This window comes from Macaca mulatta, chromosome 14, assembly GCF_049350105.2.
Source record: "Macaca mulatta isolate MMU2019108-1 chromosome 14, T2T-MMU8v2.0, whole genome shotgun sequence".
NCBI classification, from domain to species: Eukaryota; Metazoa; Chordata; class Mammalia; order Primates; family Cercopithecidae; genus Macaca; species Macaca mulatta.
The window spans coordinates 19,172,560-19,188,120 of NC_133419.1; the positions used below are offsets into that span (position 1 = coordinate 19,172,560).

At 43.6% G+C, this 15,561-nt stretch overlaps 1 protein-coding gene across 39 annotated transcripts in view; it reads left to right on the forward strand.

Annotated features, from left to right (window-relative positions):
- AMBRA1 (autophagy and beclin 1 regulator 1) overlaps positions 1-15,561 on the forward strand; it is a 199,038-nt gene that overhangs the window by 157,197 nt on the left and 26,280 nt on the right. For all 39 annotated transcript variants that reach the window (XM_077962962.1, XM_077962967.1, XM_077962975.1 and 36 more), the window contains 2 exons: positions 3,102-3,290; positions 4,523-4,677. In XM_077962962.1, coding sequence (XP_077819088.1) covers positions 3,102-3,290; positions 4,523-4,677 — 344 coding nt within the window. The remainder of the gene's footprint in view (positions 1-3,101; positions 3,291-4,522; positions 4,678-15,561) is intronic.

Sequence of the window (15,561 nt, forward strand, 5' to 3'; positions counted from 1 at the left end):
ACATGGCTTCCTGCTGTCTCCTGCATTGTTTTTTCTCCCTCTGGAGCTGCCCCCTGAAGTTCTTGAGCAGTTTTGATTTGAAAATCCTTTCTTTCCTAATCTTTATTTCCATCCTTCACAGCCCAGCTAACTACCCCATCATTTTTTCCAATATGTGTTTTGCCTTTAAGTGAAAGCCAGTTGTTGGAGATACATCTCCAGGACTAAGGATTATTTGACGAGGCAGCATTTCTCAAGTGTAGTCCAAGTCCGGCAACATCAGAGACACCTGGGAATTTGTTAGAAATGCAAATTCTCAGGCCCCATCCCAGCATTCTGTGTTTTAATATGCCCTCCTGGTGATTTTGATACATGTTAAAGTTTGTCTACCGCTGGGGTCACACAAGGTATGGAGAACCACAAAGACTTCTAGTGGTGTGTAAGCTGCCGGTGTCTTTGGCTATATTTCACTTCTCCCTTTTTTCTCTACCTTATATTATTGTTGAATCCAAAAAGGATGAGTTAGTTGTCCTTTGTCATTAGTACATTACTTTTCTGTGGCCTAAGTAAACAAGTAATTGAGATCCAAGAAATCTCTTCCTGTATGAATTAACTCATCAAAATCTCAGCCTTACAAGAGGAAGCTGCACAAGTGAATGGAAGCAGTGACACTTATTGTAACTGAACATTTCCTTTTCCACATGTGAAATTAATAGACAACAAGCAGCAAATGTGAGAATGAAATTGTAAACAGAGCCCAGTGCGATGGAGCTACCAAATCACTCTATGCCTACCACATCCCATTACGGTAGAAGTGAAACCCCGGATCATGAGCTGCAAAATTTCTGAAACTGAATATGCTACCAGAGAAGCTGTTAAAATTTTCAGCATTCTCTTTTTGTTTGTCCTTTGCATATCTCTGTGAGCTCATTGCAGTAGCCAGGAAGAGTTGTGAAGTTGGGTGGAGTCAGGGGAGAGGGCAGAATTTGGGAGATAGCTATTGATTTGGAATCATCATCATATAATACAAACACAAGCACAGTGGCCTGGATTTGAGGCTGACAAAATGCTTTTTGTCCGTATGCCCAGTTTTTAAGGGGTTTTAGAGCCAAGCTTTCCAGAAGAAGGAAAACCTTACTTGTACTCTCCTCTGCACCTGTCTTCGTAAGCAGTTAAATGCTTTTTTGTGTGTTGGTGATGAGTTTTGAGGGTTACCTTCTAGATGTTTGACCAAAATGAATGTTAATACACGTGAGCTAGATCTCTGTAACAGCAAGACAGGAAAGTCTACTTTGATAACATACCCAAGAGATATTTTCGAGACATTAAATGTGGATAAAATGGTAACTGTTCAAAGCTGTCTTAAAGCCGATAGAGTCCCATCTCCTTTCCTATTTAAGTTCTTTTGGTTCTGTACCCCAGCTGGATTCATGTGTTGAGCCAGAAAAGGAGAGGGATATTGCCATGTTTTTTCTTGTTTGTTTGTTTGGTTTGGTTTGGTTTGGTTTTTTGTTTTTGTTTTTTTAGCAAAGGGCTTGGGACCCTGAGTAATAAGTAGCAGACGTCCCAGTGCTAACTAGATAAATCTAGCCTTACAGGCTAGACCAGATGGTGGGTTGGGAGTTGAGCAGTAGAAAGGCCTAATGGTGATAGCAGTGAGTATTTGGATGTCATTATTTTATTAGTTAGCAAACAGAACCATCCTTGTGGTCCCTCTTCGGTTTTATGCGTAATGGTGCTGTAGGTGTTAGCCCCCGAGTTGGCACAATAGTCTAATCAATGTGTTCTGATGCCTTTTTCGATATACACTGTCATCTCATTAGCAACACACAGGGAAAGGAGAACAAATAGAGTTTTACAAATCACTCTAAGTATCAGATCGCATAAGCCTGGGGGCCTCTGAAAGAGCAATTCCTTGTTTTGTTTTCCTTGAGGTAATTTCCTAGGGAAACTTGCCCTTGACGTTTTTTTTGGATTACTGCAGTAGATCACCTGGACTCTGGCGAGGGCAGCTGAGCTTGGCTTTTAAAAAATTACAACAATGCCTCTGACAGTGGACATCTCCTTCAAATAAGAGAAACAGTAAAAAGTTTCTTTGCTTGAGGTATATCTAAATGGGACAAAGCCCTGATGAGCTTGGTCTGTTTGAATGTGTTATGCTGTTCTGCCTGGGCCCATGATGTGGGCACTCTTGTTCTATGCTCATATCAAGGATAAGCCACTTCCTCCTGGCAGGGAATCGCACAGTGGGACTCAGAGAGGGATTCAAATGAAAACTGAAACAAGGCCTATAGGCACAGTGCCAGTTAACATCTCATTGGTCCTGTCATGTGGAGTGGATGCTCCTCACCAACAGACATTCCTCCACCCTCAGATCTTGCCACCTTACGAGGCTGAGCCTGCTGCCTGCCTGACCCTGCAGTTTGTTCTCAGGAACTACTAAGTGCAGACTAGGGCTGCCATGGACATTGGCATAGAGCATAATGGGAAATGAGCCCTGGCCATCCAGCCACAGCTGGGCATTATTGTTTTTCCTCTCTTGGTAGAGTTAGAGATTAGTATTAGCAAGGAGCTGTTCCAGAAAACTGGTCTCTAGATGTTCCAGTTCTCTTTCTCTTAAATGAGAAAGCAAAATACAAATTTGCGAAATGGCTTTCTTCTCCAAGGTCACATAACAGGTGTTGAATAGGATTCCTGCCCCAAGAAAGCTCTACCTGTATCACCTTTTTCTTGGAACCAATGGGTTTGCATTTTCATTTACCTTAGTTTTGATCTCTGGGACAATAACAGCTGTTAAATGGCTCTCTAGGAATAATTTTTAATAACTTTTTCCTTATCTAATCTCTCAAGTCATATTTCCTAAATGTGAACTAAGACTCAGCAGGTGGTTGTGGTGGTGTTGACTATCCTGTAGTTTCCTGCTAAGGTGGGAGAAGAGACATACTTTTCTTGACTCCTGTGTTTTGTTCATTTGACATTTTAGTTTGAATGAGAAGGTATTCTTTAGCATTTCTAGACAAGGTGCAGGCCCTTAGGAAGTCCCTAAAGTTTCTTGGCCCCAGAATTTTTACAATATCAACTCCAAAGTTTCTTATCCTCTTTTCTTTCTTTGTCTGATGCAGCCTCCGTGAATGTGCTGGTGCAGAACTGCAAGATCTACAATGATGCCAGCTGTGACATTTCTGCAGATGGCCAGCTCCTGGCAGCTTTCATCCCCAGCAGCCAGAGGGGCTTTCCCGATGAAGGCATCCTGGCAGTATACTCCCTGGCCCCCCATAACCTGGGCGAAATGCTCTACACCAAGCGATTTGGTAAGGGATAGGAAGCCCAACCTAATGACAGAGGGACACTGGTGCCTTGGCATGGTCATTGCTAGGTGAGGCACGGCTTGGATGGGATTAACGGTCACATACTGCCCCTACCTTCATTGGGGCACAGGCCAGAGAAAGATTGCTTTGCAGGAGTGCTGGCTAGTAACATTGCAGAAGCATCTCAGGATTAGAGTCCTACCGCATGCCCCTGTTACGTTGGCCAGGAATAAGGGAGGAGGTGGTCGTGGCACACAAATGCACTGCAAGACAGTTTGGCATTGTGTATTTAAAACCTCTCAAGATGTGTCAGCTCTTTGGCAATCCAGCTTTTAACGAAATAATCAGAAAACTATACAACGATTTACATACAAGGGTGTTCACAGCAGTGTTACCATACAGAAAAATGTCAAATTGTTGCCTTGAGACTGTTTTGTAGTTGTTGTTGTTTTTTGCAGGGGGAAGGGGTGGTGGGTGTTTTGTTTTGCTGGTGTCACCTTGAGTCAAATTTAAGTGGTTTTTTTTTGTTGTTTTTTTTTTTAAGAGTTGACTAAACAAATGATGGTGCAGTGATGGAATTGCTCCACTGGCCCTTAAAACGCTCTTACAGAACAGTGTTCATAATGTATTAAATGAAAAAAGTGGGTTTCAAAATAGTAATATCAGGATGTTAACAATTTTTAAAAATGTTGATAATAATAGTTAGCATTTATTAAGTACTTTCTTTTTTTTGTTTGGTTTTTTTTTTGAGACAGAGTTTTGCTCTTGTTGCCCAGGCTGGAGTGCAATGGCGCGATCTCAGCTCACCACAACCTCCACCTCCTGGGTTCAGGCGATTCTCCTGCCTCAGCCTCCCAAGTAGCTGGGATTACAGGCATGTGCAACCATGCCTGACTAACTTTGTATTTTTAGTAGAGACGGGGTTTCTCCATGTTGGTCAGGCTGGTCTCGAACTCCCTACCTCAGGTGATCCCCCCGCCTCGGCCTCCCAGAGTGCTGAGATTACAGGCGTGAGCCACCGCATCCGGCTTTATTAGATGCTTTCTATATGTCAAACACTATACTCAGTATGTATATGCCTTCTCATCATACTCCTCACTACAGTCCTATGAGATAACACCAGGATGAGCAAGTGAATATGAAGATTGGAGAAAAAGAGAAGAGTAAGAGTGAAAGTTGTTTCCTTGAAGTGGCCAGAAGTCTAGGAAATATCTCTCTGTTCTGTTGGCCCTCAGGTCCCAATGCCATTTCGGTGAGCCTGTCCCCAATGGGCAGATATGTAATGGTGGGCTTGGCCTCACGAAGGATCCTGCTGCACCCCTCCACAGAGCACATGGTGGCCCAGGTCTTCAGGCTGCAACAGGCCCATGGTGGAGAGACCTCCATGAGGGTGAGTGCCATTGCTTGTGCTTTCACTGTATGACATCTCCCCTAGGCTTGGAAGAGTAATGAGGGACAGTGGTGTGACCTCCCAGCCAGGACCAGAGCTATCATACAGTCATAAGGCGTAAGGAAGGGCTCCAGTCAAGCCCATCCATGATCTGCAGGCTTCATTTGTGGAACCTCTGGACTATCAAAGGCCCTTCCTCACACCCTAGAACATGTGCTGCATTCCCCAGAGGCCTGCAAGTATCTTCAGATAAACTGAATACTTCCTTACTTCTACATGAAACTTTTAATCTGAAGATGCATAAAGGACCCAATGAAATGCTTATTTTTAAAGCTTTGTGTGTGTGTGTGTGTGTGTGTGTGTGTGTGTGTGTGGAAACAAGCTATAAAAAGTAATAGTATGCCATGAAATTTTTTTTCCTGGGACTTATAATTATGATGGCAGATGAAGACTTTAGGCAGCTGCTTTATTCTTAATCATCCCATTCATTTCACCAGTGGAGAAAAGGTCCTGTCTAGGACCCTCTCTTGTCTGAGGCGTGTCTCTCTTATATTGCCATAAAAGCCTTCTGGGCATCCTGTGGTTGGTGGCCTTTTGGCCTCAGCCAGACTAATGTGCCTGAGTGAGCATCCCACGTCCCATAGGTGCTCATTTATCCAGGGTTTTGTCAAGGGGATTCAAGCATTTGAACAGTTCTCTAATTAGATAGTATTTAAGCTTTGTCTGAAGCTAAGAACCTGTGAATTTCCCAGTACTTTGTGCAGTCTGTACCATGTATAGTTGGATGTACTTGTTGGTCCATTTTTTGTCTTTAGCTGTGTAGTGTGTATGTTTAATCCACCCAATTTGGTTCAGTGTAAGCTCCTTAGAGGGATATCCCTCAGGGGCCTTCATTTAGTGCTGTGCATATAGATGGTTGTTGAATGTCTGGAATGGGAAGCATTTGTTTTAAAGAAAAAACTAGAGAGAGCACCCATTATATACAAAGTGATAGAACGTGGGTGGCCTGGTGTGGTCCTTTCTTCTCCAGTCTCTTCTCCCTCCTGTCTCCTACAGATATCCTCTGTCCAACTACACTGAACCACTTTCCGAGCTTCTTGAATTTGGCAAAGTGCCTTCTTGCCAGGGTACCTTTACTTGGAATGCCCTCCTGTCCCCTATCTCCAGCTACCTGGAAGCTTTTCACCTTCTGTGGCATCTTTCTTAATCGAATTGATCACTCGTTCCTTGTGCTATCATTGTACCCCTTACACACTGTTATGGCAGTACTTGTCACATCAAGATATGCTACTCTCTATTTGTTTCCATGTCACTCTCTTCTCCTGGACTGTGAGCTCCTTGAGGATAGAGACTGTGTCTGTTTTATCTTTATGAAGTCCAAGAACTTTATGGGGAACCTGACACTTAGTAGAAAGTGAATGAATGAAAGAGAATCTCAAAAAAAAAAAAAAAGTATCCTCTTTACAACTTCTAGGTGGTAACTAGCAGAACCAATGATGGATGACATAACATCATGTCCCCACCAAGCTTCTGAAAGGAAAACAAGTCATTCTCTGCTCTTGATATCACAATGACAAGAAAGTTCTGATCTTGAATTCGATATGGCTGGAAATATTTGACATTGGGTGAATAGGAGATGTCATTGTGGGATATTCATCAAGCCTATTTTCTTATCTAGATGTTTGAGGATGGAAGTTGAGTTTTCATTTAAATATTCTTCTGACCGGGCACAGTGGCTCACACCTGTAATCCCAGCACTTTGGGAGGCCAAGGTGGGTGAATCACCTGAGGTCGGGAGTTTGAGACCAGCCTGACCAACATGGAGAAACTCCGTCTCTACTAAAAATATAAAATTAGCCAGGTGTGGTGGCGCATGCCTGTAATCTCAGCTACTCGGGAGGCTGAGGCAGGAGAATTGCTTAAGCCCAGGAGGCGGAGGTTATGGTGAGCCGACATGGTGCCATTGCACTCCAGCCTGGGCAACAAGAGTGAAACTCCATCTCAAAAACATAAATAAATGAATAAAAATAAATAAATATTCTTCTTTTGCTTCTCTTAAATAGACTTGGCTGGTAAAAGCACCTGGTCTCTGCTTTTCACCACCTGGAATCCCAGTCCCAACAGCTGCCCTTCTAACCCTTGCGGCCTAATTGTGGAATAATTGTTTATAATCATTAAGAGACAGGATCTGATTTGGGTAGCTCTGACAGACCTCTCTAGTCTGTTTCATAAGCCAGGGCTCTTGCCCAACTCCCGCACACAGCCTGCCAGTCCTCCATCTTAGCACAGTTCCACTTTTCCACTGTAGCCAGAAACATCTGGCTGAAGACAAACAGTTACAAAGCAGAAGCCAAGGTGGTGGGATCCGTTGTCACATAGGGGACTGGCAGTTCAGGGAATGTGGCTAGAGAACTCTGCTGAGGAGATGTGGTCATCCAGTGAGTCCCTGGCTGTCCTGCCCAGGGGCTCAAGGCAGCTAGCCAGCAGCTGCATGCTTGGTGACTAGAGCTACTGCCAGGATGCCCAGTGAGCCTTTTTTTGTTTCTCAGTAGGTACCATCTGCCACCAAGCACTAAGAAAGGGAGCTGAAGTACTTAGAAAGTTCCCATTTGGGAAGTGTTCCTGTCACCCAAGAGACAGGATCAAGGCATCTCAACAAGGTTTAGGTCCATCTGATGTCCACCCAGTCTGACTTTAAAGCCCCATGCTACAGAAAGATTTCTGGTTTTCCAGGTCTTGGTTGCCCCTTACATCCAAAGGCACCAGATCACTCAGCAAATGTCCCTGAATTCAGTGATTGGTGGAAGGGAAGACACCAGCTTTTTTGGATAGCTGTGCTGTATCACCATTTAAGGCAAGAAGTGAATTTTTGTCTGAGAACAGGGAGCAAGGGTTTAATGGGACAGTACAGCATCTCCCTCTTTGCACAGGTAAGTGTAGGTGGTGTCTCCATCTCTAATGTCAAGTTCTGGCCATAAAGGAATGCTTTAATGGGTGATGGGCCTGTCCTAGAGCTTTGCTACTCAGAATTCCCCTTCTCTCTGGTGGTACCTCTTGGAATTCACTGTGGTAATGTTCAGAGAGGCAAATGTGTTGGGCCAACAGACATTCCCAGGAGAACATCCTCCAGAGCATTGATTTATTTTAAGATGGCACTAAGTGACATCTCTCCCCAAGAGATGATCTCTGACACAATCCCATATGAAAACTCTTCTGAAAATGAATTGCTAATTGCTATTAGCCTTGATGCACTTACTCTAAGCAGTTCTTCAGACCTCTGGATCAGTGCTTCCCAAACTGTGGTTCTTGGACAACTTACATTAGAACTAGATGGGTCCTTATTAAAATACAGATCCGTGTCAGACCTAAATTCAGAATAAGAATGGGAGGCAGAGGGACCCAGGATTAGTATTTTTAAAACAAGCTTTCCTTCCTTCATTTTAGGTGTCTGCCCTCAGCCTCCTCAGCAAGGCAGAGTCAGTCTCAGTTCTACTTGCCATTGTGGTTTTGTGCGTGGTGCTTTGATTCTTTGCGAATTATGTTGCAGGCACAGTGGTGTTTGTCTTCTATTTCCTACCAAACTCAGCTTTTTGGCTGTGTGTGCCTCACCTCCCATCTTTTCTCGGCTGTTGCTGCTTTCCAGGTTTCTCCCTTGAATAGCTGTATGTGCTGGAGTCTTTTCTTTATGTTGAGTCATTTTAATTTTTGTCCTTATTTCTAGGATCTAGGGTCCTTTTGATCTTTCCCTTCTCTTTTTACCGTGTTAGTCCTCCCAATTTTAGTGATGGGTACATCAGGAAAGTAAGACTGGGCACAGATTTTCTCTCTCCCTTCCCACTGTCCATTTGCGATTCCTCCAGACTGGATATGCTACTATCTATGACTCAGAGTCTTATTTTCTGTCTGATTCCCTTCTACTTGAGCCAGAGAGGGCTTTTTGTTAATTTTTGTTTTGTTTTTAGGTTAAGCTTTTAGAGACTGCTGAGCTGAAGTTTTGCTGAATTCTCAAAACACTTAAACTGCCTGTGTTCCTTCTTGGCTTTCATTTTCTAATTGGAACCAGGCACAATATTGTACAGAGAACTGCAATTAATTTTCTAAAATAGTGGCAACTTGCACAGTATAATAACTTTGGTTGTAACCAAGTGAAAGCATAATAACAAAAATACAAAATTACTAATGAAACCGGAAAGAGTCATATACCACATTGTTCCTCTAGTTTGTATCTCAGTAAATGCTGTGTTACTTAGGAATAGGGGCAGAAGTCTGCAACTGGGCAGGGAGGTTCAGGGACATGAGGGCAAAGCTAGGTCATCTTGAGCTAGAAAGCAAGAATAAGGATTAGTGCTTTCAGCACTGGAATTAACACGGACCACCCCCACCTCCCAATAAGTGGGGATTGTAGGCACCTAAGTGGTTTAGTAAGAAGTGAAAAAGATCCTCATTGCCTAATTAATTGCTGCAGATCCTAGAGGCACTAGGAACTTGAATCTCACCAGGAGTAGTTTGCTTTTCTTTTGGGTCGTTTTATTGGCAGAAGGGATGACTAAGGACACCTTCATTTGACTTGGGTTGAGGAGGAAGCTCTGGGATAGAATGCAGTTTAGCTCCCCTCTCTCCATGGAACAGTATTGTGGTCTTTAAGGGAAAGCCTCTAATACCTAAGGGTCAATTTTATTGAAAGCTTTTTCTTTGTGGCTGTGTGGTAAAACCATAGCCAAGGGTTGAGTGAGTTAGACAAATCAATAGTTCGTAGGACACATTGAAAAGAAAATATCCATCTCTCTCCCTCTCCTCTTCCCCTCTCCATTCCCCTTCTTCTTTCTTCCTTTCTTGACCTAAGAGTTTTGCTGGTCAATAGTGGACTATCCCTTTATACCTCTTCTCCCTCTAGAGCGCTAGCAATATGCCTCCCCTTCACCCTAAACAGGTCCCAGGCAGCAGGGAAGGAAAGCAGATTTGTGGGTTTTTTTTGAGATGGAGTCTCCCTCTGTTGCCCAGGCAGGAGTGCAGTGGCACAACCTTGGCTCACTGCAGCCTCTGCCACCTGGGTTCAAGTGATTTTCCTGCCTCAGCCTCCCAGTTAGCTGGGTCTACAGGCACCTGCCACCACTCCCAGCTAATTTGTGTATTTTTTGTAGAGACAGGGTTTCACCATGTTGGCCAGGCTGGTCTCAAACTCCTGACCTCCGGTGATCCGCCCCCCTCTGCCTCCCAAAGTGCTGGGATTACAGGCGTGAGCCACCGTGCCTGGCCTTTTACCATTTTTTATAGACCTACAGCCCACCCAAATCTGATTGCGCCGCAGTTCTGTGTGTACTCCCAGGGGACCACATCAGCATCTCGGGAACTTATTAGAAATGCAGATTCTCAGCCCCACTTGAGATCTGCTGAGTCAGAAACTCTGGGGGCGAGGCCCAGCCATGTGTGTTTTAACAAGCCTTCCGGATGACTGTGCGCTAAGAAGGAACAATGGGCTGTAGGGCGATTCCATCTAGACCTCATCTGTCAATGTATCTTGATCCTTTCCCCTTTTGTTTTTGCTCTATCTCTTACTATCTCTGAAAATAAACATTAGGTTGCTTGCTTTCTTTTATACCATTGGGTAGCCATCCTTACAGAGACTAATGATGGCTGCTGCTGATGATGATGATGATTATCATTATTATTATAAGTTCATTAAAATGAACCATAGAAAAAACTTAGGATCCAGACTTCTCCAATTAGTGGTAACTATAGTTGTGGCTTAGATCCTGGGTCAGGATGAGTGCCCACTGCTGTCAGCACTGACCAGAATTTATATAACTTCACAAATATAGGCTCTTTTGACTTGTCCCAGCTTTATTCTTCAATCTACAAACTTTATTATGACTCTCTCCTTCCCTGCCCTTGAATTGAACTTATAATATAGACCTAATCATCTGTACTTACCTATATTCTACAAGTTTGATTTCCAAAAGTGACCTAGAATTCTAGTTCAATCCGGAGTATTCTCTAGAAATCTAAGGAAACTGAGCCTTTTCTTAATCTTGTCTGGACTTGGGGGTGGCAAATACCAAAAATAATGATATTTTATTTTTGTATGCTGGAAGGGTACTATTTCTTCAAGGGGAGATTGGGATAAAAGAGAGATGTCTTTGTTGTCAAAAATGATTTACTCCTTCCTAAGATTTTGTCCTCATTAATTTTCTTAAAGCTGCCTGTCAGTTGATTAAAAGCTGCTTCCGCTGCAATTATCTTAAAGTTGACTTCTGAGATGTGGCACAAAGCATCTATCCTCAAAAAGTTCTTTTCTTCAGAACATTGTAGGAAAGCGGGGAAGGGATATAGGAGAAGTAAGAAGTGTCTCTGGTGCGATTTGTCAGAGAAGGGAGGGGGGGCAAGATAAAAAATTAAAAATAACACTAGAACTGCAGTCAAAGCCATTCACTTAGGAAATTTTTCCATGACAGATTCACCAACTCTGACAGTGTCTTTCCTCCGTGGCCTCTTAGTAGAGTGCAGTCTATGCTGCATTTTATTCTATTCACTCAAAAAAAATGTATTGAGCCCCTATCATTGGTCTATGAACAAAATGGACGTAGTCCCTTCCTCTGTAGTGTGTCCATGTGCGATGCCTGGCTTCTTCTGGTCTTTTCACTGCCATCTCCCCAGCCCTCACTGTGCTTAGCTGCGGGAGGCATGCAACATTTGCTTCCTAAGTGTGTGTTACTTTGAAATCTCATGTGCCCTGGGTTTCTCTGCATGTTCTCACATGTGCACCCTGCTCACCATCACTATCACTGTGACAGCCCATTACTCAGTACGCCCTAATTGAATCAAGGTACTAATGAGATAGTCCTGAAAATAAGGAGCATCTTACTCATTTCCATGATGTTTTCCTTTTTTGTTTTTGAGACGGAGTTTTGCTCTTGTTGCACAGACTGGAGTGCAATGGCACTATCTTGGCTCATTTCAACCTCTGCCTCCCGGGTTCAAGTGATTTTCCTGCCTCAGCCTCCCGAGTAGCTGGGATTACAGGTGCATGCCACCGTCCTGGCTAATTTTTGTATTTTTAGTATAGAGACAGGGATTCACCATATTGGTCAGGCTGGTCTCGAACTCCTGACTTCGTGATCCGCCTGCCTCGGCCTCCCAAAGTGCTAGGATTATAGACGTGAGTCACCGTACCTGGCCTCGTTTCCACAATTCTAAGCAATATCAGTGAATTTCTCCAGGTTCTAGTCTCAGCACAGAGACATGATGAGAGGTTCCCAGTAGATAGTTTAAAAAGTGAAAGGCAAAACATCCTTTTTTTCAAGAATTGGTAGGAAAATCAATTAATACATTTGTAAAAGCTGAAAGTATTTAATATAATCCCTGTCCTGAACAGAGAAATACTACTTCTTCCACACACACACACACACACACACACACACACAAATGGATCAAGCAAAATATATGGAAGCATACTCTTATCCAAAGTGAATCTCTAGAACTCATTAGACCATTTCCTTTGAGATGTAGAAAGCCACAGAAGTTCAAGAACTTATGTTGTGCTCTGTGCCCAGAGATGTGGAAACCAGAGTAATTGCTTTCTTTCTGTTTATTTATTTTTTGAGATAGAGTTTCACTTTGTTGCCCAGGCTGGAGTGCAGTGGTGTGATTGCAGCTCACTGCAACCTCTGCTGCCCAGGTTCAAGCAATTCTCCTGCCTCAGCCTCCCGAGTAGCTGGGATTACAGGCACCTGCTACTGCTCCTGGCTAATTTTTGTATTTTTAGTAGAGATGGGGTTTCACCATCTTGGTCAGGCTGGTCTTGAACACCTGATCTTGTGATTCACCCACCTCGGCTTCCCAACGTGTTGGGATTACAGGCATGAGCCACCATGCCCAGCCTATTTGTTTAAAATTTTTTTTAAGAGACAGGATCTCACCCACGCTGGAATGCAGTGGCACGATCATAGCTCACTGTAAATTTTAATAACTGGGCTTAAGCAATCCTCCCACCTCAGCCTCCCAAGTAGCTGGGATTAGAGGTATTGCCACCATGCCTGGCTATTTGTTTGGAGACATGCAGATCCTGCTTTGTTGGCTAGGTTGGTCGAACTCGTGGCATCAGGTGATCTTCCCATCTCGGCCGCCCAGAGTGCTGGCCACTACAGGCAGGAGCCATCACGCCCAGCAAGTATAATTTCTGGGAATTCCGGAAGCTGTGAATGCCTCCGTATTTCTTTAAGCACAGAAGTAGATTCCTCAGCTGAAGTAATGTCTGTGCTTTGATCCTAATGGCCAGGCGTGGCCTTTGGAAAGCAGTGGGCCAATTGAAAAATAAATAAATTTGTTCCTCTCCTTGAGGAACAAATGAATAAGACAAAGTTTACAGGACTCAGCAAATCATAGGAAGTTGCCTAGAAATGCCTTGAAGGCAGCACATTGTAACACATAGTAACAAAGGGCAACAAATTTGAACAAGTTAAAAAAAAAAAAAAAAAAAAAAACGCTGTTTGCTGTTTGCCCTTTTTTTCTGCTGGGAGAAAGCTTTCGTTTGGATACGTGCAATCTAGGCAGATTTGTTCCTGCTTCAAAGGGAGAGAGTTAGGTGACTTGGTATTTTGATTTTTAAAAAATTTCCAAACAAAGCTATGATTTGGGTTTTTTAATAATCACTTTAAAAATTGGGTGCACTGGTCAGGCGCGGTGGCTCATGCCTGTAATCCCGGTACTTTGGGAGGCTGAGGCGGGTGGATCACCTGAGATCAGGAGTTCAAGACCAGCCTGACCAACATGGAGATACCCCGTCTCTACTAAAACTACAAAACTAACTGGGGTTGGTGGTGCATGCCTGTAATCCCAGCTACTCGGGAGGCTGAGGCAGGAGAATCGCTTGAACCCAGGAGGCAGAGGTTGCAGTGAGCCAATTTCGTGCCACTGCACTCCAACCTGGGCAACAAGAGCAAAACTCCATCTCAAAAAATAAAATAAAATAATGGGTGCACTGCCTGTGAGTTAGCCTTGCTCTGTCAGAACAGTAAAAATTTAAAAATAATAAAAATTGGCCGGGCATGGTGGTTCACGCCTGTAATCCCAGCACTTTGGGAGGCCGAGGTGGGCAGATCACAAGGTCAGGAGATCGAGACCGTCCTGACCAAGATGGTGAAACCCATCTCTACTAAAAATACAAAAATTAGCCAGGCACGGTGGCAGGTGCCTGTAGTCCCAGCTACTCAGGAGGCTGAGGCAGGAGAATGGCATGAACCTGGGAGGCGGAGCTTGCAGTGAACCGAGATCACACCACTGCACTCCAGCCTGGGCGACAGAGTGCGACTCCATCTCAAAAAATAAAAAAATTAAAATAATAAAAATTATAAAAATTACATCACTGTTCTGTGAATTCTGAATTCCAACATAGAATATAAAGGTTTGGAGAGAGTAAAAGAAATTAAAGTTTTTATTTTATTTTATTTTTTTTTTTTTACTTTTTTTTTTTTTTTTTTTTTTTTTTTTGAGACGGAGTCTTGCTCTGTCGACCGGGCTGGAGTGCAGTGGCCAAATCTCAGCTCACTGCAAGCTCCGCCTCCCAGGTTTACGCCATTCTCCTGCCTCAGCCTCCCAAGTAGCTGGGACTACAGGCGCCCGCCACCTCGCCCGGCTAGTTTTTTGTATTTTTTAGTAGAGACGGGGTTTCACCATGTTAGCCAGGATGGTCTCGATCTCCTGACCTCGTGATCTGCCCGTCTCGGCCTCCCAAAGCGCTGGGATTACAGGCTTGAGCCACCGCGCCCGGCCAAGAAATTAAAGTTTTTAAAAAGCAATCAGACTTTCCTAAGGGTGAAGAAACTCAATAATTCATTAATCTAAGCAGATCAACAGCTGAAAAAGAAGAAAAAGATGGCCAGGGTATCTCTCCCACTGCCGCTCTAGGATAGTGCATTTCTCAGCCTGTGATGAGATGTGTAGCCATCCATTTCCAATGGAAAGGTCAGCTGTCTCTTAGCATCTGCTTTCTATTGATTTTTCCCTCTTCTCAGTTGATTCTCTTCTAGTAACCCTCACTAAAACCTTAAAGCCTTCCTTAATTCCCATCATTATCCAGAAGGCATTTTTCCTCTTCACAGTTCCTTTCTTCCTCAAAGCCCCCTTGCTTTGCACCTTGCACCTTGCACCTTTTCTCACAGCTCTTCTAGCCTCAGTTTCCAATTGTCCCCTTCCTCCAGCCAGCTTCCATTGTCTTAAAGAAGATCTGCTAACTGCACTTGACCTGTGGCCACCACTGTGAGGTTTTAGCTTTACAGATGATGAGATTCCCAAATGTAAACAAAATAACCACAAAGTTTTTCTTTTAACTTCTTATCTGGGCTGATCTGAACAGTGCCGTTTGCTGCTTGAACTACTGGTCTGAGTTTTATTGGCATGCAGTAGGGGAAGAAAAAAAAATGACCATCTTGTTGAGGACTGCAATACCTTTTTCCTCTTCATTTTAAAAGGATGGAGAAGAAGGTTTCCCACTGACCTCCTGGCTCCCTCTCATTCTTTTCCTGTCTATCTTTGAACAAGGAACAAGACACTTTTAGTTTTGATCTGAACTGTTTTCTTTTGCTCTCACTTCCTATTAGTTAGAGTTTGAGGGGTAGAGAGGCAAGCAGTACAAGAGATTGTCTTGGACACCAGAAGTGGAACGATCATTATCTTCTACTCCCTTAAAACCACAAATATCTTGGCAACCAGACTCATTCCCTATTGACATGCTGAGACTGCACTAACTCTAAGAAATTTCTTCTTCTAGCATATTGATTCTATTTCCCTTCATAGATGTTAGACAGAAATGAGAATAGTCTACCTTGGGAAGAGGGGTTGCTGTCAGCATTCGTCATATACCAGGGAAGAGCTGTAGTGGAGACAGGT